The sequence below is a fragment of the Fringilla coelebs genome, assembly GCF_963513975.1.
Source record: "Fringilla coelebs genome assembly, chromosome: 16".
NCBI classification, from domain to species: Eukaryota; Metazoa; Chordata; class Aves; order Passeriformes; family Fringillidae; genus Fringilla; species Fringilla coelebs.
The window spans coordinates 2,850,488-2,876,962 of record NC_140042.1 but is presented as its reverse complement, the minus strand read 5'-3'; the positions used below and the strand labels follow the sequence as shown (position 1 = coordinate 2,876,962).

The following is a 26,475-nucleotide window of genomic DNA, read 5'->3' as shown; positions in this document are numbered from 1 at the left end:
GATTTCCCTGGCTCATGCCCCCAGGGAGGCAGGGTCTGAGGTCGAATCTAGCTCTGATGAAAGCCACATCTTGCTCCACACAACTCACATCCACTCTGCCTCTTTGCAGGAGAGTGAGACTTGCATGATCCCTGCCTCAGGAGAGGAGCACACACTTCCCACATGGTTGCCACAGATGGCAAAGGGAAATTCATTCTGACTTGAGGATGAAACTAAATCATCCTGCCAAGAAAAGCCTCAGCACTTTCTATCCAACAAGGAGCAGTGCCACAACCAGTTTTGTGTCCTTCTGCAAATGGAAGGGGCAGAGGGAGAGTCACTGTGGGATTAACCCAGAGCTGGGCTTAAAGGGAGGCTCTGCTGAGTCAGGGAGACCAGAGCACTCCTGAGTGGCTTTCATCTCAGGCTGGAGGTGGAACAGACTGATTCCTGAGCAGCAGCCTCTTGCAGTCAGGGCTGAGGCTGCACAGGGTTGCACTTACAGCCATGTAGGGTTTGCAGCCAGCATCCATGGTCTTGGCAACAGAGTCCACCAAGTAACCACTGATCCCAAAGTCACACATCTTCACGTGCCCCTCCTTGTTGATCAGCACGTTGGAAGGTTTCACGTCTAAGAGGAAATGCAAGAGGGAAAATTTGGGTGTTTGCAGGGGTATTGAAGAATCTGAGACAAAACTGGCCACTCCCTGCAGGCCTGAGAGGGACCAGGGCAGGCATCAACACAGGGGAAGGGAGACAAAACCCCACCAGTCTTATTGCAATAAAAGTTATTCACAGGTGAACTACAACCATGTCCTTAGGGAGAACAAGTCCCCTCTCCAACCAGGCAGGTCAAAAGGTTGAAATAAAGTGTTGAGGAGTTTATCCCCAGCTCCTTAGGAGAGATTTATGTGGCCAGCACAGCCTTAAAAACACAGCTCTACCAAATCTTCAGGAGAGTTGGTCTCATGCACATCCTGTCTGTCCAGAACTACACAAGGGACTTCACCAGGGTGCACAGCAACACCTGGGTGTTACAATTCCCATCTGTGATTTTGTAAGGTCTCCTCCAGCCCTCACTTTGCTAGAACTACCCAGCCAGGAGGATTTGGGGATTTTATCTCTAAGAGCTGCCTTCAAGGCACTTCTGTACTCCAAGAGGGACAGAGATGCTCATAAAATACAGGTGGTGAGGAATTCTGCTGTTACATTCAACCCTTCATCTGGAAAGGAGGAAGAGAACAACACCCTACAGAAAGGGAAGCATCTCAGGAACAAACATCTAGATCTGTTCACCACAGTCCTAAGCACCAGCAGATTCCACTTTAGGCATCCCACAGGGACACAGCACACCTGGAAAGGTGTCTTCCCCTGGCTTATTTCAAGGTTGGATCTCCAGCCACACTCCACTAACCCCATCCAGCATTTACCTCTGTGGATTACAGACAGTTTACTGTGCAGGTGCTCCAGAGCTCGTACAATCTGGGGATAAAAGAGTGGAAAAGCACCCATCAGTCACAGGCAGCAGCAGCCTCTCACTGCAAACACACCACAGCCCTCAGCAGAAGCCTCCAGCAGGCTCAGGGGATGCACAAACCCATCTAAGAACCCAAGAGCCACTCACAGACACAGCCATTTTCCCCAAAATGTCTTCAGGGATGGTTTTCTTCTTCTCCAGTACTTTCTTGTAGAATTTATCTAGGGAAGTGTCCATGAGTTCCATGCAGATCCACACGTCACCCTGCAGATGGGAGAGAAAGCAGCTGAGAGGAATTCCCTGGAAACCCAGAGGAGATAAAGAGCTGGGCTGAAGAACACAGAGGTGTTTGGGGACAGTCTTGTGCCTCCAGTGCAATCCCCCAGCCCCAGGTGCCCCCAGCAGGTCAGTACCTCACGGAAGAGGGCTCCGTAGAAGGTGACTGTGTAGAAACAGTCAACTGTCCTCATGGAGATGTCCAGGTCCATCAGCAACCTCTTCTGCTCCTGAGTGTTCACAGTGGCTCGAATCCTCTGAGACAAACATCAAACAACAAGAGTTTGGTGTAGGTGGGATATCAGCTATTCAAACACAAGAAGATATTAGTAGATATTCAAACATTTGTTTTAGGTTGGCTAACTGGCCAATCTGCATGGCTAAAAGCAAGCAAAGGAGAAAGGCATAAGCATAACTTTTGATTGAGCTCCTTGAATCCCCCAGCCTGACTCAAGACCTGCAGTCCTGGGGCCAGGGTGTTTTATCCTTATTTTGCAGCCAGCAGCACCCAGGAGGAGACGCCCAAATTGCCTCAGCCAGACAGAACCTTAACGACTGCCAAACCCTTGGCACGCTCTGCAGCGGGTGCAGGGCCAGGCCAGCAGCCTGCACAGGCACTGTGCCATGCCTGCCTTGCACTGCAGGCACCAATCCTGGATTCCCAAGCCTGTTATCAACCCCACCATGCCCAGCCAGTATCAGCACAGACCCTGCACTGGCCAAACCCCACCAGGACCACCAGAGGCTGCCAAACCTAGATAAACCCATCCTCATTTTACCACAACCAGTGGAGCTCAGCAGTTCCTCTGCTCCCTTGGGGCTGCCCCTCGTGATCCCCAGCCCAGCCAGGTGTCCCCACCCAGCCAGGTGTGCTCACCTTCACGGCCATGATGGTGCCGCTCTGCGCGTGCCGCACCTTCTCCACCACGCCGTAAGCCCCACGGCCCAGCTCTGAAATGCTCACCAGGTCATCAGCCTCCACCTCGAAGTTCTTTAGGGAGAGAGGACAAAATGGCATCAGGGACAAGCACATTTATCAGCAAGGACATCAGCAACGCTGTCAGGTCGCTCGTGCAGAGCGTTTCGAACAATGGAGGACTCCAGAGGCACCACGCCTGGAGAGGATGGGGGTATTTTTGGCTCTGTTAAATCACAGCCCAAACCCTCTCACCTCACACTCACCAGGGTTCATTTAATTCCCCCTCTGCAGCTGGAGATCAGGACTTTCATCCTTTAAGCCCAGGGAACTTTGCCACTAGAAAGGGCACCAAAGGCTGGTGCCTCACTGCCTGTGGGGGATTACCCACCAAGGGTATTTCTGCAGTTGCTGAACTATTTGCAGGATTTTAACAGCTCCTGTGCCAATGTGGGCAGCAGTCAAGAGCCTCCACCACGCACCAAACCCCTGTGTGCAGCCAGGGATCCCTCACCTCTCCCCACATCCCAAAAATCATCAGTCACAAAAACCCCTCTGTGTGTCCAACAAAACCTGTGCAAAGCCTCACACAGGTTTTACCCACTTTCAATACCTTCTCCTGCCACCAAAAAGCTGCCAGCAAGGCAAAACCTGAGTTAACACCAAGAAAACAACTACCTAAGCTGTGAAAAAACCATGGCCAGCGCTCACCCCAGCGAGTGCCTGACACTGCAGGGAGCCAGTGAGCTCCTGCACCAGCCACAAACAAGTTTCCCTAAAGCCACGTTCCCCTGTAATTGCCGGCTCTGCTGGGCAGGGCACCAACCAAGTGACACACGGGCTATTTTTGGATGCTGCATTCATGGCTCCTAATAAGTCACAGGCCTCCTTTCAGCCAGCCTTTATCCAGCCTCCAGCTCTCCTCCGGTCTCAGGGAACGAAAATAATACCAGGATGCCAAAGTGCCCCAGTGGCCACAAAGGCAGCGAGGGTGGGAAACGAGCACGGCACAGCTCCGGATACGGGGCCGGCAGCTACGCCCTGAGCAGGGAGAGAGGAAACGGCCTCAGGCTGGGACATGTGGCTGCCAGACTCTGGCCAGCACTGTCCCCTCAGCACGGGCAGCAGCCACCAGGTCTGCCCGACCTTCCTGCCAGCCCTGGCTCCAGCCAGATGTGGCTGCTGATTGCAGCCAGCTGTGGCGGGCAGGGAGGGCTGAGCTCAGCGCGGAGCCGTGCCCTGCCCAGCACAGGAAGGTGCCGGCCCTTTCCTGGGCAGGACGTGGATCCTGAAGTGAGGAGAGCAGGGGCAGCAGGCAGAGGAGCGGCGCAGGCTCGCAGGGGCCTCCAGGAAGGATCTGGTGGTGCTTTTTGGACACGTGTTCTGCAGTTGTTCCTGGTTATTGTGTTTTTCCTTTCCTGGCACTGGCCCGAGGCTTGCCCAGGAGCTGGCGGTTCCCAGCACGCTCCAGGAACCAGCGCTGCCCTGCCCAGCAACAAGAGGGGATGGATGCACCCACGGAGCCCTCCCAGGACAATGGGATGCATGGCATGGCCTGTGCACATCCCAGGGACCCGAGGTCACCACCCACCTCCGCTCCTGAAGCTGGACTCCTGCCCAAGTCCTCTTCTCCATTATTTTCACTCCAAAATACCCAGACCAGACCCTTCCTGCAAACACTGGAGCAGGCTTGGAAGTGACTCTAGAGAGTTTTCCCTAGGCTGCAGAACTGTCCCCTTGCACACACAGTGCCCAGGCTGTGACGGAGAGCATCTCTCCCAGAGCTCCTGCTATACACAACACCAGGCCCAGAAAACAGCACAGGCAGCAGGATTGTTCCCTGGACCCAGCCAAAGCTTCCTCTCCTCAACCCTAATCCTTGCATTGAGGCCAAGGGACCCAGATCCCATCAGCCAAGCCACCTCCCAGCCTGGAAGGGTCTGGATATAGGGCTGATCCAATGCAGGGTATTTTTAGCTCGTTTGCAAACAGCTTCTGCAGCCCCAAGAGAGCCCATAACAAGAGAACGAAGTAAAAGAGGGACAGTGGCTATTTCCAGCAGCGTTTTTCATCAGGTCACTAGGAAAGACTTTGGAGAACCAGAGAGAAACTTTGTGCCCAGCTTCTCCTGGGCCTCAAGCAGCAACACAGACCTGTGGGTAGGCAGGATAAAGGGACTTTGTAAGGGGCAGTCTGAGAGCTTGGTGAGGCCACCCTCATTTAGGACATGTGGGCTGGATCATCCAAGAATGGTTTAGATTGACAGTTGTATCCCATGAGGCTGCAATCCTGATCTGACAGGCTGCAAGGCACAATCCACAGAGCTCTCCATGCCCAGGGAAAACCAATCTGGAAGCAAGCAAAAAAAGAAACCCCACTGACACGTACTTTATCTCCAATGGTAATGAAAGCCCTGGAGTCCAAGTTCCTCGGAGGCCTGCAAGAAATGAGACAGAGTCAGGAGAAAGCCCAGCTTCATTCACCCTCTTGGCCAGAGACAGGTTTCACATTCCTCTGAGCACTTTCAGCTGCTGCTTTTCCCCCTTGCCTCACTGTAGGTTCCAACCAGCCCCCTCCAAACACCCACAAAAGCTTTAAATCGTGCCAGTAACGCCTCACCCCACACCCATGGGGCACAGTGAGAACCCCAGGGAGGCAGCCAGGTGAGACATGCACCAAACCACCAGGCTGTGAAACCATTCCTGCTCGGGAGAGGAGCCTGAGGAGCTGAGATGATGAGACGTTTCTGTGGCAGAGCAGCTCAGCTGTCATGTTTTGACAGGCAGGTGTTGTACCAGCACAGCCACGTAGCCCGAAACGCACGAGAGGGAACAACAGGTAATTCCTCCCCTGTGAGTCATCTGTGTACACTCTGCTGCCTGTTCCAGGCAGGCAGAGCAGGCAGCACCTTGGTGTCACCCTTTGCACAACACCAGGCAGGTGAAAGTTGTGCTTTGTGGCTTTTTTCCTTATTGCTGCCCACTTCCCATTCTGGGAAGCACGGTACTTTTAGAGCCACCATGAGTGCTCTGCCCCTTGTGCCTCTCTTCTGGGCTCTCCCCATCCCCTGGGAGCTTCTAAAGAGCAGAGATTGCCCAACTGGTTTTGTCTCATCAGAGCAGCCTCCAGCTTCAAGGAAGTACTTTGGGCTCTGAGCAAAAGCCTTGCACTGTGCAAATATTTGCACTGCAGCTTGAAAAGCAGGGAGAAAAGGAGCAGTGGGCAGCTTGCACCAGCCTCTGGGCATGCAAAGCCCTGCAGACTCCAGCATGAGGCCTTCTCCAGGGGAAATTCAAACCCTGGCAGGAGCAGAGACAGATGTGCCCGTGGGGGAAGGAGGTGGTTGTCACAGGCAGGGCAGGGCTGTGCGAGGCTGCACAGCATCAGTGGGGGAGCTCCCCTGCCTCCCCCTCTCTATCTGGGGTTTTCAGCAGTGATATTTCCCTTTTGGGGACTTCACTGCTCTCCTGGAGTTCTCTAGAACAGGTTTCTGGAGCAAACAAGGCTCAGTAGTGGTGATGCAGCCTGAAGTGTTTTGGAAGAGCACCATGGAAGTGGAATTTTAGCAGTCTGCTCTTTGTCAAACCAAGCACTGCTACCCTGGGCTCTCCCCCATGGCATAACAAGCATCAGCAGCTCAAAGCAAACAGGGCAGGGAGAAATTCCAGCACCCTGAGATACTGCTGGGCACTGGCCCCAAACAGCACAACAGTGCAGGATGTCTGTGTCCTCCTTTTAGCAGGGTAAGGAGCTGCAAACAACTCAAACTAAACCTGATACTCAGGTCATGTAAAACACTCCCCAACCTCTGTGCCTCTGGCTTCTGTCGTGATCCAGCTACCACCACCTATTCTCTTCCCCTGCACTCAAATTGTTCCCTCTCCTTTACCCAGGCAGATTCACTCTCTCTACCACATATTTGGCATTGGCAGAGCCATGGCAGAAAGACTGGGGAGAGCTCCCCAGAGGATTCTGAGCCTTTGCCTTTAAGACATTTCCTATCAAACACCTCCCAGAGCACACACGCTGTGCAGGTGCCTGCACACACGTGTGCAATTCCTTCTCATCACCCACAAGCTGCCCCAGCTTCAGAGAAAAGAACAGCAGAGATCCTTACGTGGTGTTGGCCACGGGTGGTTTGATGGGGACACATGTTATCCTAAGATCCCGTTTCTTCTTGCCTTTCACTGGAAGAGAAGATGCACACGTGAGGTGAGCAAAGGGATTCTTGCTTTTTTCCACCCCTCACCATGGTCAGCAAAATGCCAAGAAGGTCACAGTGACCACTTCCCCAAAATTTTAGGCAAGAGCCAGAGCACAAGTGAGTCTCAATGACACTGTTGAACACTGCTCTGTAGAAATAGCCAAGGGTGCACTAACAGACCATTTTCCAGGTCTTGCAGCCAAGCACTGTACCATAAAAGTGCTCTTTACCCTTCATGGCCATTAACAGTCCCCTCTCTTTGGGATTTAAACCCTTCCAGGGGTGAAAGCTGCAATTTCTGCTGGGCACTTACCTGGTTTGTGTGGCTCCAAGGATCCTTTGGAATCTGAAAGAGAAAAACAGGATACCAGCTCAGCCTTCATGCTCCAGCCAAAGCAGAGAGCAGCCCTGTACCCCTCATGGTTCATGGACCCAGGAGAGCTCCAGGAGAGGGAGGCAGCTGGGCTTTGGGAGCACTGCCAAGCCTGGCCCCATCCCCGTTTCTCCAGCCACAAGAGGTCCCCACGCCATTAGTGATGTGCAGGGCTCCCAAAAAACATTCCCTGTCCAGAGGCTCCTTGACCCCCAGGGCCCCAACCCCAGCCTGGCCTTCCTGGGAAGAGCCAGAGTTGGATCTGGAATGGAGAGCAATGATCACGAGATATCCACCAAAAACCAACAAAAGCACTCCAAAATCCAGCAAAAGCAAGGGTTGGTCCCAGCAGGAGAGGGGACACCCCATCCACAACAAATGGAAAACAGGGGAAAACCAGACATGAGCTGACTGTCAGCCAGCAATGAACCCCTCACAAATCTGGGTTTGCACAGGCTGAGGCACGAGGACAAGGCACCAGGAGTGACTGGCAAGAGGATGCTCTTGTCCCCCTCCTCCCAAATCCAAACAGCCCTGAGATAACAACACCCCTGCTGCAGAGGGAAACAGGGCCCAGGCAGGGCCAGAAACCTGCAGGTGAAAATTCCATCCCATCTCCCTAGGAAAACAAACTGACCCCAAGGGGCTGAAAGTGCAGCAGCTGAGAGCACAGAGGTCTGATCCCCCCAGGAGAGACAAGGGGGCAGCTGCACTGTGCAGCTAAAGCTGCTGTGGCTGCACAGAGCTGGAGGATCCATTAGAAAGCAGGAATATCAAGGTGTGCTCCAGGGGCTGGGAGCAGACAGCTCAGCGTGGCCTTGAACAGCCTTTCAGAACAGCTCCTACCTGCCTGGCTGCTGGGAGCAGGAGTGTGGACAAAGTCCAGCGCTCCAAAGGCTGCCAGGGAAGGGAGGGGAGAGCGAGGAACTGGAACTTCAGCAGGAGACAGCAGCGTGCAACAGATGCTGCAGCTGCAGCAGGACAGAAGGGAGACACATGCCCAGCATGTCCCCAGCTCTGACAGCCCCCAGCCCTGTGCCCTGCCAGCTCCAGGACAAAACAGGTGTCTGGGACTCACTTCTCCTGCCCTGTCCTTCCCCAAATGCAAACCTCACTGAGGTTGTGGGTTAAAACTGGTCTGCAACACATTGCAAAGGTCCCACCTGCAGGACCAGCAGCATCCCTCCCTGCTGAGGGAATCAGCACAGATCAGTCCACACCCCCACCTTATCTGTCACTTTTCCTGCATCAGAGCTGAGCCAAAGGCTCCAAGACCAGCACAGTTTCCATGATGTGAACTTCCAGCTCAGTGAAACCAGCACACGAGCCACTCCACCCCAAACCGATCCTGCTGGGATGGAAACCACCTGACCATGTCAGAGCAGTCACAAGTCCTATTTTGTGAGCCTGCAGACTTTCCCTTCCCCATTGCCCACCCAGCAGGGCTGGAAGGGGCACTATGAATAGTCCCACACACCCACTGATGGCACTTGGCAAAATACCCAGTGGAACAACGACGGAGCAAACACAAAACGGAGCCAGGGGAAAGATCGTGTCCGTGGGTTCAGCAGTGCCTCCCCTTCCCACTCCCAGCTCCTTGCTATTCAGTGTGGGAGGCCAAGAACAGAATCCAGAAACTGGGGTTCCCTGAGTCCTTCTGCACTCAGGCAAGTTGGGGAGTTGCTGCGGGCACCCATCCTACGCCAGGGGATGGATTTAGCTCCGTGCTGAGGGTTTCACCCGCAGGACCTGCTCCAAAACTCAGTTTGGTCCCTGCTCCACACACAGGATTCCCCCCCCCCAGCAGTTACCAGCCAGACCTTCACACGAAGCCCTGAAATCCCCCCATGCTGGCTGGGATTCTGCTCCATCTGTTTGCTCTCCCTCTCCCCAATTGCCATAGTAACCCCGCAGAGCCGGCACAAAGCGCCTTCTGTGCCACCAGCAGCTCCCCTGGCACCACAGCCGTGACTCACAGGGCAGCAGCAGGGTCCACAGGCACCCAAGCCAGGCCTCTGCAGGATGGCCTCAGCCCTTCTGGGGTCGGAGGGAGCTGGGAGCACCCAGTGTGGGGTTGGGAATCACAGGGTGCCTTGTCCAGCAGAGCCAAAGCTTGCAGGCAGGATCTGCAGCTTGGGATAACAGGGCAGCAAGGGACACAGAGATTCCCTGTTCCAAACACCCCGCTCCATACAGGAGAGTCTTTTGATGCGCACTGGCCATGAACTCTGCTGTCACAGGCACCCTGCACACTTCCCTGTACTCCCAAACTACCACCCTTGACTTCCCAGACGCGGAATCAGCAACCATCCCTTTCCCAGCCTGTCCTGCTTAGCCCCAAAAAGCATTTCCTAGCTCCAACGTGAAAAAGCACTGAATAAAGCAGAGGTATTACACCACCACTCCCAGACTATGCCTGGGCCATCTATGAAGGGCAGAAAACCAGCTCAGCCCATTCCTGCAGGAATAAAATCACCCAGGATGCTGCCCTGCAGCCAGGGAGCTGAGGCAGAGGTTGGATTCCTTTGTTACAGCTCTCCTAAAATTTGACACGAGATTTCCAGCTCCCAAAGGCTGACCTGAACTACTCCTTGCTGCAAGCTTCTCCCATTGCTTGTGGCACCAGCGCCACTCCCCAAGGAGAGCCCCTGTCCCATTCAGGGTGAACAAGAATGCAGGAAAAGCCAGGGAAAGGAATAAAAAAAGGGAGAAAAAGAGAGAAGCAGAAAGGCAGTGGGATGGGCATGACATGACCCTGCAATTCAAGCCTTTCAGCCCCCGCAGGCAGCTGCTGTCAGCTCCTTCCCACTGGAGAGTCCCTGGCACTGCCTCCCCTACCCTTGAGACTCAGCACAATCCCTCCCACATTTGGGATCCCGCGAGGGTCCCTGCAGGAGGAATTGCTAGAATGTGCACAACTGCTTATGCCACCTGAAAACCCTGGAAATGCTCCAATTTCCCAGGGCACTGGGCTCTTGCAAGAGGGGTGTCTGCAAGCACAAGTTCCCCTCAAGAGACCCTTCTGCAAAGACCAAAAGGCAGCGGCAGGACAAGGAGATGTGGGGACATGTCCTGGTTATCCCTGCAAGGTCCAGGGCTCTGCTGCCAGCCCCAAGCCCACGGGATGGCAGGGCACCATTCTGGGCACAGGAAAGGGCTGCCAGCCACAGACACACACAGCACAGTGCCCTGCACCCAGGCAGGGGAAAATTAGCTGACAGAAGTTCCTGGTGCGGATGAAATTGCAACCCACGTGACGCTACAGGCACGTAACTGCATCCTTTATGCTAAGAAAGGAGCCATTTCCTCCTAAAGAGGAAAAAAAAAAAAGCCCAACGAGATTTTTTCTCATGCTATAACCACCACCAGTTAAGAACCACCAGACATTTCCTGGAACTGCCTAATTTAACACCGGAATCCTCATTTTTGCCACCACAAACTTCAGCCCTACTAAGCTGCACCTCTCCATGGGAGGTTTTTCCTTCCCACTCTGCTGGCGTGGGCGGAGAGAAATGAACAGGACAATCTAAAGAACTGCAAATAAAACTATTTGCCTGAGTCGACCTTTGAAATTAAACCTCACCACTGCCTCTCCAGGTCTCTGGTTGTAGCCCCAGGTGAAGTCCTGGGCACGGGAGGCTTCTCTGAGAGCTGTGCTGCTTTGTTAGTGCTGGGGGAAATGTTTTGGATGCATCCCGATTCTCCTCGATCCAAGGAGGAGAGTCAGATGCCATGCATAGGGCAGAAGGCTGGAGGGTGGATCCCAGCCCTGCTGCAACTAAAGAGCTGGAACAAAAAAGCATGAAGGAAAAAGACAAAAAAAAAAAAAAGAAGAAAAGAAAGGAAATAAATTGGAGGCAGGGTGCAGAGCAGAGAGGGGAATTTGGGTGCTTGGTCATGAGAGCCAGCTTCTCACAGGCACACTTTGTGCTGTTTTCCACTGTTGGGAGTGGAAAAAGCTATCCATGGAAGTGGAAAAAGGGCTCTCAACCTGCTGAGAGCCATCACTCATCAGCCGCCGAGGTCCCGCTGCAGAGGGGCTCCCGCGCGCTCCGCACTTCTGCAAAACTGCCAGCGAGCAGCAGGAAAAAACCACGCTGCACAAAAAGCCCCTTGCAGCCCCAAAACAGCCTCTCAGCCTCTGCTGAATCAGAGCTGCCGACTGCTGGGGCCCTGGGCACCCACCTTGCCCATGCAACAGGCAGGGGACAGCCACGAAGAGCTGCTGGAAAGCCCTGCGTCCCAGGAATGCGACTCAAACCAGAGCCAGAAGCCAGCTTCACCCTCTGCATATTTTCCTTCAGACATGCTGGATTTGATTATTTCTTTTTTTTTTTTTTTTTACAATTAAAATGCCAGAGTTTTAACCCCACAAAACATGCAACTTTTCCAGCGCTTTCAAAATAGATCCCCGGCTGCAAAGAGCGACCCCCTGCCCAAGCCAGGAGAAACAAAACCGCGTGGATTGACCCCAGAAAGTTACACGGCCCCTTTTAGCACCAAAACCAGCCCTTTGCTCTCCCCCACCACGTGTTTTGGAAATTGCAACATCTACCTTGCTTCTTGTCCATGGTTTCCCAGAAATGAAGAGCAGCGCCTGCACGCCTGGCACAAGAAAGGGATGGGGGCGGACTGGAGGAGGGAGGGGAAAAAATTCCCGCAGGATCCAGCGCACGGCACTTCTTGCAAGCACCGATGATTCTTTTCAGTGGGAATGCATGGCCCCAAGCACCCGCTGCCTTCACAGAGCCCTCCTCGCCCGGTGTCCCCAAATCCCAGGGGTCCCCAAGGCTGGGAGCAGCAGCCAAGGCAAGCGGGGGGAATTGGGGAAGGTAGAGCCGCGTTCCCTCATCGGCAGCTGCCGAGGTTGGCCGGACTCGGCTCCGATTACCCTTGAAAGCTCAACAGTTGTAAAAACTGCAGCAGAGAAATAGCAGGTGACGTCAACAGGAAACTGGTGGGGAGCCAAACTCCAGCTCCGGGAGCTGCTGAAGCGCTGGATTGCTAAAGTGCATCCCGGTGGGACACGTTCCCTTCCCACAAATTCAACCATTCCAAGCCAGCCTGCGGGCCCAGGCATCCCACCGGAGTGACCCTTGCTCCAGGACAGCCCTGGCACCAACCAGCAGAGCCCAGGCTCGCTGCTTTGGGCACCAAAGGGGTGCTGGGATGGAAAGAGGTCACATTTCGTTGTGCTGCAGGTGACACGTTAATTGCTCTGCCACTAACAACTATTACCACAACAAATAGTAGAAATATTGTTCCATGACAATGCCAGCTCGGAGCTCAGCAGCTATTCCAGGGCGACAACCGAGATGGCATCTCTGGTAGCAAAATATAAATTGCTGCATGCACTTGGCTGGGAAATAGCAAGGGAGAGTGGGAAAATAAAAGCATTCATTTCTCTGCAAGCACGTGCAAGAAAAGCCATGGCCAAGAATTGCTGCTCTTTCCCTCAAAGCCACTCCAGCAGAAGCCAACGCTGATGTTCCTGATCAAAGCCAGGCTCAGCTCTGACAGGCTGCAGTTTTGTTTTCGATTTCCCTGTCAGCCTGGAGGGGAGATACTGTACCAGATTCTTTACCTTAAACTAATTATAGAAAATCTACCCGTGCTTTACTGCTGAGCTCTCTCCCAACTCCAGGCTGTGCCGGACCAGGCACATTTGCAGGCTGAAAAGTCAGAGGTCAAGGTAAACGCACATACCAACATAATGAGTGGCTCTAATTTTAAATAGTGTTTATGTAAGCCCCAGAAGGACTGCAGAAGGTATTTTCTCAGGCTCATTTCCACTCCCAGGGTATAGTTTCAGGCACAGATCATCAGCACATAAAGGATGCTGACGCAGGAGCTGCTCTTGCAGATGGCACTGAGAGCCACCAGCACCCGTCCCCGGCACTCCTGGGGGGAGCAGTGCTGTGCTGCCCTCCCATCACTCACTCTATTAACAGCTAATTCCCTCTCACCCAGACACAGACACTCCAAGGATCTTTACAGACACCCACAGAGTCAGAGCTGCTTTGGAGCAGAAAGTCCCTAACCCAGCAGGTGGGATGGGAAAGAAGATTTCCTTTGAATTTGTCCTGTTGGGTTTCAGCGCCCGAGGACCAGGGGTGGTGTAAAGCTGAGCTTCCTGACATCTCAAAAGCATCTTAAAAAATAAACAAACAAGGGGGGAAAAAGTGAAGAAATAAAAACAAACCAAACCATCCTTTCAAGTCTCACTGTTGGGAACTGTTTCAAAGGTTTGCTGCTGCAGTAGGAATAACCAGGCGTGCACCATTTGCCAGAAATTATCCAATCCTTTATAGGGCACAGGTAATCCCAGGGGAACAAAAAGCATCAGGTGGTGTTAACAAAGCCTCCCCATGAGGGATGTCACCCCTAAACAGGTGAGGGATGCTGGGAGAGCAAATCCTGAGAAGAATTCAGGCACTCGCAGAGGGTCAGGTATACCAGGGCAGAGCCAGGGACAAGGATGGCTCCCATCCCTCCCAGCAGCCTCCTGCCAGGGGGCTGGCTTGAATAAGGGGAAGAGCACACCCACAAAAACAGCAATGAGCTCAAACAGTGCCCTGCCAACACCGGGCCCCTCTCCCCACCCTTCCCCTGTGGACACACAGCCCCTCCCGAGGCCACTTCAGTTAAGGCTGGGTCACCATCACAGCCAGGGAGTGGAGAAGGGGACGAGCTGCTTTGCCATGAGCAGCAGAAGTGTCCCATTTGGGGCTGGAAAGGAGCTTTTTATAGGCATGCTTGGGTTAGACCACAAAATTAATCACTTCACCTGACCACTAAGTAGAGCTGCTGTCTAACCCGGGGACAGTGTGATTTTCATGGAATTCTTCATTCCCTCTGCTCAGAGACAAGCCCATGCACCAGCTGGCTGTCCTGTCCCAGCACACACTGCCTGGTGACCCCACATCTCCCAGGAATGGCAGCAGCTTCCCTGGTCAGGGCTGCAGTGCAGGCACTGCCCCAGTCTGGGATGTGCTCGCTGTTCCACACAACCCATGGGAACGCCTCACGTGCCCCACCATGCACAGGACACACAGGCTGGAAACTCTGCATGAAAACAGAGCCTTTGAACTGAATCCAGGTGGAAAAGGAACAGTGTTATCCTTCTCATCCCCCTGGATGGGGCATGACATCGTCCATGGTTGGGGACAATCAGAGCGTGGCAGGATGTCACAGCCACAGTGCCACCGGCTCTGGAGGAGACTGTGCAAGGGAGAGAAAGATGTGACATCCCAGTGTCCAGAGAGGAACTTGGGGATGGGCACTTCAGCCAGAGTCCCTGCCAAGCAGAGGCACTGGCACAGCCACCTCTGGGGCTCACAGCCACACCCGGGCTCTGTGCAGCAGCCAGATAACACTGGGGCAGCCCCGGGAGGATGTCACCGCCCAGCCACATTCCAGATGTATTTTTAGGTTACCTGCACAACCTCGAGGGCTGGAAAAAACGTTTGATTTTGTGCCCGTGTGTCAGCCTGCTCTTGCCCAGCCCCATGTGACAATGGAACACAAGGGCTCCACACCCACATGTGACCAGAGGCCAGACTCCCCTCAGGAAGCTGAAAAGCCCCTCTGGCTGACACTGACACGGTGACATTACAGGACACAACATGTACGTGCCCGGAGTTGTGGTGCTTTGCACCAGAGCTTGTGCAAAACCCCTGTGCAAAGGTGGTGACAGTCACAGGGGCAGCTGTTCAGAGCAGGCACTGAGCTGGGGTGCAGGCAGAGCATCCTCTGGGATGGACACTGCCACCTTTGCATCCTTCACTTCAATTGGATTTCCCCCCAAAAAAAGCAGTGGCTGAGGCTGCACCTCTTCAAAGCTCAGCTTCGTCCTGAGACAAAGATCTGGAAGGAATCCCAGCCCTGCTGCCCTGGGATTGTCAGGGGAAGGCAAAGGAGACAATGTTTAGAGAAAAGCAAAGAATACACTAGAAGGAAAAAAAAGCCAGAAGCATCATCACCTGTGCCCCTCTCCTTGCCAGCAGGTACCAGCATCATCCCTTCCTTTGATTTCTCCCTCCGTAGGCTAAGCCATGAAAAAATAAAATAAAATCTGCTTGGAATTGATGTGACTGGCTAGTGACGGTTTCCTGATGGGAGAGAAAACTCAAACTGTCCTTGGAATAGATCAGCTTGACAGGAGGCACAGTGGGAAAGGGAATAGTTTGACTTTGTAATTGTCAGCAGTAACTCAACTCCAGCATCAATAGACACTTTTTCCACCCAAACTGGCATCATTCACGTACTTCCAGGTGTCCTTGTAAACTTATCAAGAGAGCAAAGTATTCCCCTCTCTGCTTCTTAAAAAAAAGAAAAACTAGGGAAAAAAAGATTTCTACCACCCTCCCTCCAACTTGCTTTGGGCAGGGATAGAGTGATGTCATCTCTGCAAATGATGTAAGAGAGCAGACACCTGCTATGAAAATGGAATTTATGAAGGGGGAAAAAAATCCCTTTGCGTTCCCAGCTGCCTGCCCTGGGAGAGAGACAGAAACAAGAGACCAGCCCAGGTGCTTCCCTGGCCCACAGACTTCAGGCAGGACTTTCAAGAGCAGCATCTGCACTGGGGAACAGCCAAGCAGCTGCTCAGAGGGTTGACAGTGACATTATTCCCCAGGGACCTGGAATGCTTCCCACTCCCAGGGTGCCACCACAGCTCGGGTGGACAAAGCCTGTGCTCCCTCAGAGGAAAATTCCTGACCTCCAGCACTGAGGCAGCACCACATCTCTGAGGTGCAGGAGCAGAGAGAACCTTGGATTATTCCCTTTGGAGCAGGGTGCTATTCCAGCAGCTCACTGAAAGCAGCAGGTGAGCGCTGCAGTAAAATTTTCTGCATTTCCTGCTGCCCCACACCCAAATTTTTGCTGGTTTTGGTACATATTCAGTGCCAACCCTCTTCCCTTGCCTCTTTCACCCATCCCTTCTCTGCTCCAGGGAACCAGGCAGGAGATATGAATACAAAGAGAGAGCTCAGCCCCAATAAGCTGCACCTTGCACCCTCTTTTCCTGGCTTTAACCACACCACCCTTATGGCCCACACCATATACCTCCTGCCTTCCCTCCAACCACTGTTCCTCTGCCCCACAGGACAGACTGCATTCACACTCCCAGAATAAACCCCACATCCAGCTGGTCCGTGAGAAATCACCTGTGAACCTTTCTCTCCTTTCCCTCACACTCCCTGCTGCAAAACTTAAAAAATGCCTCCCAGGTAAAGGCTGGAGCACCAGCACACTGCCAGCCCCACTGGCCAGCATCACCCTGCACTGCCTCCTCTCCACAGGCTCTTATCAAAGGCTGGACCAGGTCTGTGTGGGGAAAACACTTATTTTCTGGTGGATATGCCCAGTACCCACAGGGCAGCTTTGATTCATGACGAGGAAAAGCTCCACAGGAAATGTGCCCACAGCTCAGCGGTGCTTTGCCACCACAGCTGCTCCTCTGGGTGGGATTGATCTTCTTTCCCCTCCTTCTGTCACTCTCTCATATCCACCCAACACACTGCACGTTTTCCAGGGTTCAGGGAAGTAAGAGTTGCAGGTTTTTCCTGGTAAAGGCAGATCAGAGAGCTGCCTCTCCATCCCAGGAAGGCAGAGGTCCCCACAGCCGGGCTGGTCCCGACGCATCCGGCTCACATCCCAGCTCAAGAGCTCGCAGTGACTCAGCCCAGCCCAGCCTGCAGCTGTCTTGGGGCACAATCAGGGCTTCCAAGAATCATTTCCATTTGAGTAAGAGAAAATCAATTTTTAAGAATCCCCTTTCTCTCAGAAGAGCGAGCCTCACATCCGTGTTCTGGGGAAAGGAGCAGCGCTCTCTCTGCAGGGTGATGTGTGGACAGGAGCTGGAAGGAGATGTGTGAAACATCAAACCTGTCTGAGATCAAGGGAAACACACCCTGGCTCCTGTCCCTGGGATGCTTACACATGGTTTCCCTCACGGAGCTGAGGCTGTAAAACCCCGTGGGGAAACCCATCGTCACCAAACACAAAACCCTTTGTGGATCCAAAATTAAGGGGAAACTCTCGCAGGTACCTGGAATGTACACAGAAACATCACACCTACAGGGGAGCTGCTGGAGGAAAAGCTGAGTGGTTTTCAAGCACCTTAGCACAGCACACACAAGGCCGATAAGAATTAGAAATTCACCCGCAATTTCTGCTTGGTTATTTCTGGAGGCAGCTCCTCCAGCCTTCACTTCACTCTCATCACCCCTCAAGAAACCTGGCAGGGACAGGTGTAATTAATACCTGCAAAAAGCTGCTCTTGGGTAAAAAAGCAGCATCAGCAGAGCACAAGAGGCAGCCCTGCAGGTATCCTGGGCTCCGAGGACAACCCCAGCCCTGGCTGGCACCAGCCATCCTCTGGCACCTGGTGCTCAAAGCCAAACAATTGCAGGGATCAACTAAAAACCTGAGGGAAACAGGCTGCAGATGCTAACAGAGAGTGAACACAGGGAGCTGTACAGGCTGATCATCTGAAACACCCACCACATCCCTCTTTTTAGCAGCCTGAAAGCAGTGTGGAGCTGCTTCCAGACTTCAGGAAAACGGGTGCTGCCAAAGAGAGAAAGAGCTTGGCACAGGGGCTGGCAGGTCCAGGCTGGTCCTCCAGCAGCATCACCACCCACCAGCACCTTCATCCCTCTTTCTGCACAATTGCATCTTTCTTTTTCTTTTCCTGACCACCACAGGGGAGGCAGTCAGCACCAGGATTTGGCACAGGGTGGAGGATTTTAATTCTGGGGACATCAGGGAAACCTCAGAAGTCAGGTGAGCACACGTGCACACACACACACACACACACACACAGGTGTCTCACACTGCCCTGCCCCGTGCCAGCAGGGATTTTCTGGGGGTTTTACAAACAGGCACGTGGGGCTGGGCCTGTCACCTACCCCCAAGCACCTTTCAGAGGTGTTTGAAGATGACAAAGAGCAGCCAAAGCCACGAATCAGCACGAGATCATCTCAGCTTTGGCCAGGCTGCAACTTGGCAGCACGTCAGGAGAGAAACCAAGCGGTGCAGAGCAGCAGGGGATTGTGAACTATGCAGAGCAGCTTTCCTCAAAAGCCCTGACCATGAGCACATCTGGCCCTCAGCACAGGAGCCACGTCACTTTTAGTGACGAGCTGCAAAGACATCCTGGCGTCTGCAGCACAACACAGCCCTGCAGCCATGCCCCCAACGCTCAGGGCTGATTCAGAGGGGCCATCCCAAGGGCTGCACACTTTGCTGCTTCATCATCTCCCTCTCAAGCCTCAACTTTCCCACTCCCACACCAAGTAAACCAAGATCTTGATGCTACAGCAGAAAACTCCTCCATCGTGCAGCGTTTTTGTCCTTCACCAGCTTGAAAGGGGAACAGCCTCCTGCAGGGAGGGATGAGTGCAGCAAGAGGGAACATCTGCTCCAGCTGTGCCAAACGCCCTCCAGCCAGCAGGGTCAGGCTGCTGCCATCTCCAAGCTGCTGTTAACACAGCCCAGTGAAGACATCCACAGCAGCCAGCCCAGTGCTGTGTCAGCCATCCCCACGGGACCCCAGCTAGGAGGGAATTCATACACACACACACACACACCACAAAGCAGTTTCTAACTGGCCTGCAAGCCCAGACAAGCTGACACACCCTAGATAACCCCGTCATCCTCTCCTAAACCACCCCCAGCCCATCCACGTAACCAGCCCTGCGTGTTTATGATCTGTCACACACATGACTGTCACCTGCCAGGCCCTAAAGGACAACTTCTTCCCCTCCTGTCCCTCTGTCCTGCACTGCTGGTCCCATCCACAGCCATCACCCATGGATGCTGAGGGAGGATGTGGCTCTTGACGCTGGCAGGGCTCCATCCCAGCTGCAGGGATTTATGCATTCCTCATGAGAAACCTCCAAGATCTTTAGAAATGAAATACAAGAATTAAAAGCTGCTTTTTACACTTCCTAAAAGGCACTACCACAGCAGGAGAAGAGGCAGCAGGGATAAACACCGGTGACAAGGGGCACTTGGTGCTCAACAGGCAGATCCCAGGGAGAAAAGGGTCCAAGGCATTCTCAGAGAGCTCCATCAGACACAAGCAGCTTGGCTGATGCCAGTGCCAAACCACAGCTAAGGTTAGCAGTCTCTGATGGGAAATTACTTGTATTGAGCACTCTGGAGGTTTCTTCCTTTCCAAACCCAGATTTGTCTTTGGTGGTGGAGAGGGGGGAGGAAGGGTGAATGCTCCACAAACAACTTCTGGTAAGTGTTGTCTCCTCCTCATCCTGCCTCCTCTGACAAGTTATGCTTTTAGTGGAAATTTATCTTTTAATTTTTTTTTTTAATAATTTCAATTGAAATGATGAAATTTAGGCTTAGAGCACAGATCAACTCAGCAGTGCCCCTCCCTGGGCACAGTGCAGGCAAGAGGAGGGAGTTTGTGGCAACTCAGTGGGTGCTGGAGGGGGTCCAGCTCATCCTCACTTCACCCCACGACAGATACCCAGCACAAGGCAATGATTTCCTTCCTCCCCTACCCATTGTGACCCCCAAATCCTGCTCTTGCTCTTGGACACACTATAACCCACCACATTCCACACAAGCAGCACCTCTGCTCCAGCCTTCTGCTGGACAGAGAAATGGCTGCAAGAGAAAGGAGCACACAGGGAGCACTGTCCCAGCTCCAAAAAAGGGAGCAGACTCAGATCCAGAGCAAACTGAGGCCCACTGGGGCCACAAGGCAGCACTGTGACATCTGAGATTGCTGCAGTTGTGCCCAGCAATTCCAGTGTTCCTCAGGACAACATTGGGACTCGCAGCACTGCCACAGCACGACTGTAGCATTGTCCCCATACAGATGAGAGATTGTGAGAAGATGAAAAATCTCCCAGGTGGAAAAAACCAACAGAAACTTCCAGTTTCCATCATAAAAAAAAATCCTCTCTGCCCTTTCCCCCACTCCAAATCCCTGACTAACACTTGACCTGTGCTACAGAGGTTTGTCAGCAAGAGGCAGCGGGTAAATCCAGCTCCACATGAACCCACAAGCCATCCTGAGTCATGCCAGCAAAACCCCAAACTTTTTGTTGATAGAGTAAAATCACCTCCCCAGCCAACACAAGTTCCTCTCCCAGCTCTTTGCCCAGCAAACACCCAGCCCAGGCTGTGCCTTATTAACCAACACAAGCAAAAACCATCTTCTGCCCAAAAACCCACAGAGCCCCACATCTGCAGAGGTGTCATTTTGGGACACAAAATCACTAGTACCAGAAAGCTGCTCCCAATGGGAGCCTCTACAAAGCACAGATGAGTTTCCTCCAGCAACAACAACCTCTGCAAACAAACTCCAGCTCAGCCCTGGACCACAGCTCAGAGCTGGAAAACAAAGGCATCAGCCTGCAGTGAGATTCATTATCCACTAAAAGAAAAGCAGGGAAGCATCCCTCCAGGGAGGGAAATGGATTGCTGAGGCACAGCTAAATATTTATCACATCCAGCATGATATTTTCCAGGCACCCACCGTTATGGCAGCAGAGGAGGAAGGCAGGAGCAAAGTGCTGTGTTTGCTCTAGGATCGTTACAATTAATTGGATTCGAGCTCCCTGATGCTTCAACTCAAATTAAATAATGGCTCCATGGGATCAGATCTCCCACCTCTCCCAGTACTCACACCCTGGGAACACCAGGCTGGTGGCTGCTTTGCCTGGACACGACAGGAGCCCAGAGCCAAAGTCCTGCTTCAGCAGGTCACGACCCACACGTGTATTTTTGGCAGAGCTGCCTTTTTTTGGGGATGGCAGCTGGAAAAGTGTGAATGGCAGATGAGACAGTGCTGGATTCACAGACTGAATTGCATAACAGTGGTGTGCTCCCACGGAGGGCACAGCCAGGGCACGGCAGGGACAAGGCACCACCACTTATTTACCCACCCAGAATAGACGTGCCACGAGAACAAGCACCAGTTCATCCCCAGGTCCTGGCATTTCTCACTGCTGGTTTTTCCAAGCCTCTGTGGTAAAGCAGAGCTGCCTCCCCAGAGGCATAGCCTGGCTCCAGACAGATCCTGATCCCTCTCCCCAACAGCACCTCTATTCCCAAAGGACAATCTCCCTGCTAAGGAAAAACACTTGTTTTTTAATTACTCAGCCATCGGTGCTGGGTGAGCCAGGACAGGACAAGCAGGTCTTCTCCCTCCAGATCCCACCCCTGCACTCACCCTCCCTCCCTGCAGCTGATTTTTACAGCAAACTCCCAAATTTTGGGAAACAACTGTTTCCCCACTGGCACACTCCTGCCTGTCCCTCCAGGAGGAGCTTCCCAAGGTGATATCCAACAGCCCCAGGGATAGGCACAAGGATTTCCACGTGCAGGGCAGGCAGAAGATACACCTTGAGGCCCAGGGAAAAGACAACAGCCTGGTTTTGTATCCCCAGAGTTTCAGACCTTGCATCCTCCACTGTGTTTCTGCACCCACACAAAGGCTGAAAATTCCCTGAGGCTTCAATCCCCTCCTGCTTTAACCTCTGGGATACAACACCCTCCCTGCACAGCATCCATTCCCTGAAAAAGGTGGAACCTTTTGGAAAATCACACCCAGGCCCAGCCACATGTTGCAAGCTGCAGCCACAGGCTGTGTCCCTTGCAAAGCTCTGCAAGGAGGACACAGGGACAGCTCCAGAGCTTTGTTCCCAGTTCCTTTCTACAGTGCCACCCAGGCCATGAGACACAGCTCAAGGGAACTTGGGTGACCTGAGAAAACAGGGAGTTTTTGCATACATCAGCCTCAACAGCACAAGATACACAGGAGATGTTCTCCCACATACAAGATCCTGCGAGATAACTTGGATCAAGCAGAGAGGAGCAATGGGAAGAGGAAGAAAGAAAGAAAAGCAAAATCCTCCCTAAGCTTCACAAAATCCCCAGAAGGTGTTTATCTCCCAAGCTATGTTTAGTGCAGAGCAAAGCCCCGGCACAGCACCATTCCTATGGCCGGTGTCACGGCCAGCCACGTGTCCCAAAAATCTCCCAAGGCAGGAGACAGCCCTGTGACTAAGCCAAAGTGATGGCAGGTGAGTTTTGGAAGGCATCTGTCACAAAAAGAGCCAACCAAGAGCTTCAATACAGTGGCCTCTGTTTACAACAGAGCAACAAAAACCCAAGAAGAACCAGCAAAGGAAACCTGAGGTTGTTCACTGAAATTCCCTAAGGAAAACTAGGGAAATTCAGCTTAAATTCCGGCTGTCTGAAAGAGAGGGAAGCAGCTGCCATGAGCAGCAGGTGCACACAGCCAGACCTGTGAGCATCCCTGGAAAAACCGCCTGGGAGGCAGGTGCAAGCCAAGGAGAGGCAGGATGAGAGGAGGCAGATGTGTACCACACACTCAGGATCCACCCTTGTGCTGCTGCTGCTGCCCTGATGGAAGCAAAGGAGCTCAGGTCACACAGGGACTCGGAGCTGCCAGCACACGTGTGACACCTCCAGCACAGGACACCAGGTTAACTGCACGAATGAACCAGTTTATCACAACCAACAAAACCCTGCACACACAGAGCAGCTCCAAACCTCCTCTGAGGAAAGCACCACGCTCCCAGGTGCTCCTCCAGGCATCACCACTTGCTGCTTCCCCCAAAATCCTCCAGGCTCAGCTTGGGCTTCATCTCCCGTGGGGCACAAGTGCTCCCTGGGCCAGGCTCACCTCGTCCCTCCATGCACACATCCGCTGGTCCGGCACAGGCAGCCGAGGAAAGGTCTGGGCTCAGGTGTCCCAGCCTTTTAAGAAGCCTGGATGATCCCTTCCAAGGCTGGATGGCTGGAGGCATGTGCTCCTACCTGTGAGTCAGCAGCTCCACTCAGCAGCTCTGAAAATCGCTGCTGATTCACCCGCTGCTTACACAGCAAACAGGAAACTCAGGTCCACATTCCCTCCGGATAAGACACGGATCGTTTAAAACCGGGGAGGGGGAGGGAGGAAAAGAAAAAAAAGTCACGGGAGGCGCGTTCATCTGCTCACATGGCTCCTGACTTCGAGTTTCCAGAGCATCACTCCCGCACAGGGAAAACCCCTCGAATTTTATTCCGCTGATTCGAGAGGCGGCAGCCACACTCCGTGCGCTCCCTGCTCCGCCCGGTGTGCGCCCACGGCGAGGATGGAGCCGGCATCGGGGAGCACCGGGACACCGGCAGAGCCACTGTCCCCATCCATCCATCCATCCATCCATCCATCCATCCATCCATCCATCCATCCATCCATCCCGGCACGGCCACCGCAGGCCGATACCTGCCTGCCGGTGCTCACCTTGCGATGGGGACAGGTCACCTGAGTCACGGCCGTGCTCCACAAATAACCCCAGTGACACACGGTCACGTTCTCCGGCTGGGGACCGCGGGAAAGCAGCGAGGCACTCCCGGCACTCGCCGGCATCGGCTCCCGGCCGAGCCCGAACACCGACACGAGGCGACACGAGGTGACACGAGGCGACACGGCCCACACCCGGAATCCCAGCCCGGTCCTTCCCACCCGGCTGAGCCACGGCGAGGGCTCAGCCCAGGATTCCCGAGGAGCGGAAGCTCGAGGCAGGGAAAACAAAACTCGCCTGTTTTTGTCGCTCTCCCCACACCGAACGCAGCCTCGCCCCTATCCCCGCGGCCCCTCAGCACATCCCCACTCGCAGCCCCGGGCATCGCGGCTCCGGCCCCAGAGACGCCACCGGGCTGCGGAACCACCGGGGCCCGCGCAGAGGAAGTCGCGGGGAGCCCAAGCCCGGCGGGTTGGGCAGCAGCCCCGGCCCCGCGGTTGCGCCCCGGCCCCGCGGTTACCCCTCGGCCCCGCGGTTGCCCCCCGGCCCTCCCGAGCCCGCTCGTACCTCTGGGCAGGGACATGGCGCTGTGCGAGCCCGGCGGGCCCGGCCCGAGCGGAGCCCGCGAGTCCCGCCCGCCGCGGCCCCGCCGGCAGCCGCCCCGCCGGGCCCGCCCCCGCGCCGCCATTGGCCAGCGCCGCGAGGGGGCGGGGATAAGGCCCCCGCGCGGAAACGGCTTTGCGGTTCTTGGGCGCGGCTGTGAGGGTGAAGTGAGGCGGGCGGGCGGGCGCTGCTGCCCCTCAGGAGATGTGGCCTCGGTGTCCCCGCCGCTGGTGTGGTCCCGCCGCGGAACCCGCGGGGTTGGGGCGCGGAGCATCCCCGTCGTGTGCTGCTCCTCGACCCGCGCACCTCACCTGTCAGCTAAGGATGGTCAGCTCACCGCATCTCCCGTGGGTCCCGCACGGGTGGCAGCGGTGTGTCCGGACGGGAAATGGACGGGGAGTCAAGGGAGCGGCTGGAGCTGGGCCAGGGAGGGTCGGGTTGGATATCAGGGAAAGGTTCTGCCCCCAGAGGGTGTTCGGGCACTGCCCAGGCTCCCCAGGGGATGGACACAGCCCCAAGGCTGCCACAGCTCCAGCAGTGTTTGGACAACGCTCCCGGGCAGGCACAGGGTGGGAGTTGGGGCCTGGAGTGGGCCTGGCTGACCCTCGTGTGTCCCTCACGGCCCAGGGCACTCTGTGAGGAATCGATCCCTCCTGAACGTGGCACATCCCGGGGTGAGGAGGATCCCTCAGCCACCCGAGCTGGGCTGCAGGCACAGGTGCCGGGCAGGGTGTGAGAAATGCGGTCAAAAAAGCAAAAAAAGCAGATTCCAAGTGCCACTTTCTGGCTGGGATTCTCAGCGTGATCCGTAAAGATCCAAAGGAGGAGTTGGAGGGGTGGCAAACGCTGAGAGCGCTGCTGAGCTCACAGCTGCTCTGCCACAGCCAGCTCTCAGCTTTGCAGAGCATTTGGGATAAATCTGAGGACTGGAAAAACTTCCTGAAAGCCAGGCAGTGGAAGGGAATCACTGCCAGAGGGAAGGAGCTGGAGGGGTTGGGATCTGTGGCTGCACGGGTGCCTCGGGCAGAGCTGTGGTCCAGCACCAAAGGCACCAGATCCAGCTACACACTGAAGGTGGAAGAGTTCAAATGGAAAATAAATTACAGGTTTTTAATGGGGAGGGCAATTACCTTCCCCAGAGACGTCTCAGATTCACCACCTTTCAAGTCTTTCAACACAGACTAGGAGGAGGAGTCTTTCCAAAAAAAAAAGCCACTGCTCTGCAGCCCAGGCACGGGTCATCAGCTGATGCAAGAGCTGTGGGTGTCACTGCAGGGCTGGGCAAGCTGAGGGGCCCTTTCTGACCTTTATCCCCATCTTGGATAAAAGATCTTCCTGATTTTGGAATCAGCAGCGGGGTTTGAGGTGATCCACACAGCTCTGAGCTGAGCCAGTGCTCGGGTGTTGGATAATATTTTTTTCTTGACCCAGAGATGGGGCAACTGGGAGGTGTTTTAAAAATTTTTATTCCATTTTCAGTTTCATGAGAAGGGTAAGATAATACAGGTGTTATCATTCACACCATCACAATCAGAAGCCAACTATTTCCTAATTACAATACACTCTAAGTGTTTCTTGGCCTATCAGCTTTTTGCCACAGCATGCTGTAGATGCCTTAAAACCAACCATCTAAAACTACCCCTCGTGGGTCCCAATACAATACATTCTTCATCATTTTATTTCTCCAAAGTATCTCATCTTATTTGCAAGGGGGGTTTTTTTGAAGCTTTTTTCTAAGTCCGTTTCTCTCTCAACAATATCCCATTCCATAGCATTTTTAAATCAATGTTTATCTCAAAATTCACATACAAATACAAACTGTGAGGAAGGGACCAGAAGCAGCCATGAGGTCACCTCCCAGCCATGGCAGGGCTTGGGGGTCTCTTGGGGGACCTCTCCTTCTCTCCTGCAGCTTCCCATGGCTTCTTCTGCCCCTCCTCGTCCGAGCTGCTGTCCTGGGGAATCATCACAGGCACAGGAGCCTGAGTGCTCCCAGAGATTTTGGCAAGGCTGCTGGATTTTTGGCATTCATGGAAGGCCTCTCCATGCCCTCGGGGGCTGTAGGTGAACCTTTGGTTGTGCAGGGTCACCAAGGGAGCAGTAAGGAGCTGCTCACCCTGGGCAAAACCTGCTTCTCCTTCCTCCTCTGTCCTCAGGCTTCAGACCCGCTGTGTCCCGAGCATCCCTGTGTGCTGGAGGACATCAGCCCTCCCTGGCAGCTCTGGGATAATCCAGTCATCCCCTTCCCTTCCTCCCTGCAGCACACCAGCAGTGCTGCAGTGGTTGCATTCTCTGCGCTGCCCTGCTTTGCTGTTTGTACCTCCCTGCACCCCCTCACGGTGTGGGAGCAGAGGCGGC

General features: G+C 54.1%; 1 protein-coding gene across 2 annotated transcripts in view; it reads right to left on the bottom strand.

Moving 5' to 3' along the window:
* The window catches only part of MAP2K3 (mitogen-activated protein kinase kinase 3), a 30,069-nt gene extending 5,900 nt beyond the window's left edge, over positions 1-24,169 (bottom strand). Inside the window, exons 1-9 of one of the 2 annotated variants that reach the window (XM_084216257.1) lie at positions 24,082-24,169; positions 7,166-7,198; positions 6,766-6,835; positions 5,037-5,085; positions 2,610-2,723; positions 1,870-1,989; positions 1,604-1,720; positions 1,410-1,461; positions 483-610 (exon numbers count right to left, since the gene is read on the bottom strand). In XM_084216257.1, coding sequence (XP_084072383.1) covers positions 483-610; positions 1,410-1,461; positions 1,604-1,720; positions 1,870-1,989; positions 2,610-2,723; positions 5,037-5,085; positions 6,766-6,835; positions 7,166-7,198; positions 24,082-24,097 — 699 coding nt within the window. In that variant the 5' untranslated portion in view covers positions 24,098-24,169. Of the gene's footprint in view, positions 1-482; positions 611-1,409; positions 1,462-1,603; positions 1,721-1,869; positions 1,990-2,609; positions 2,724-5,036; positions 5,086-6,765; positions 6,836-7,165; positions 7,199-11,780; positions 11,854-24,081 lie in introns of those variants that run through there. The other variant, XM_084216258.1, reaches the window with a different exon arrangement.
* Between the last annotated feature and the right edge of the window lie 2,306 nt (positions 24,170-26,475).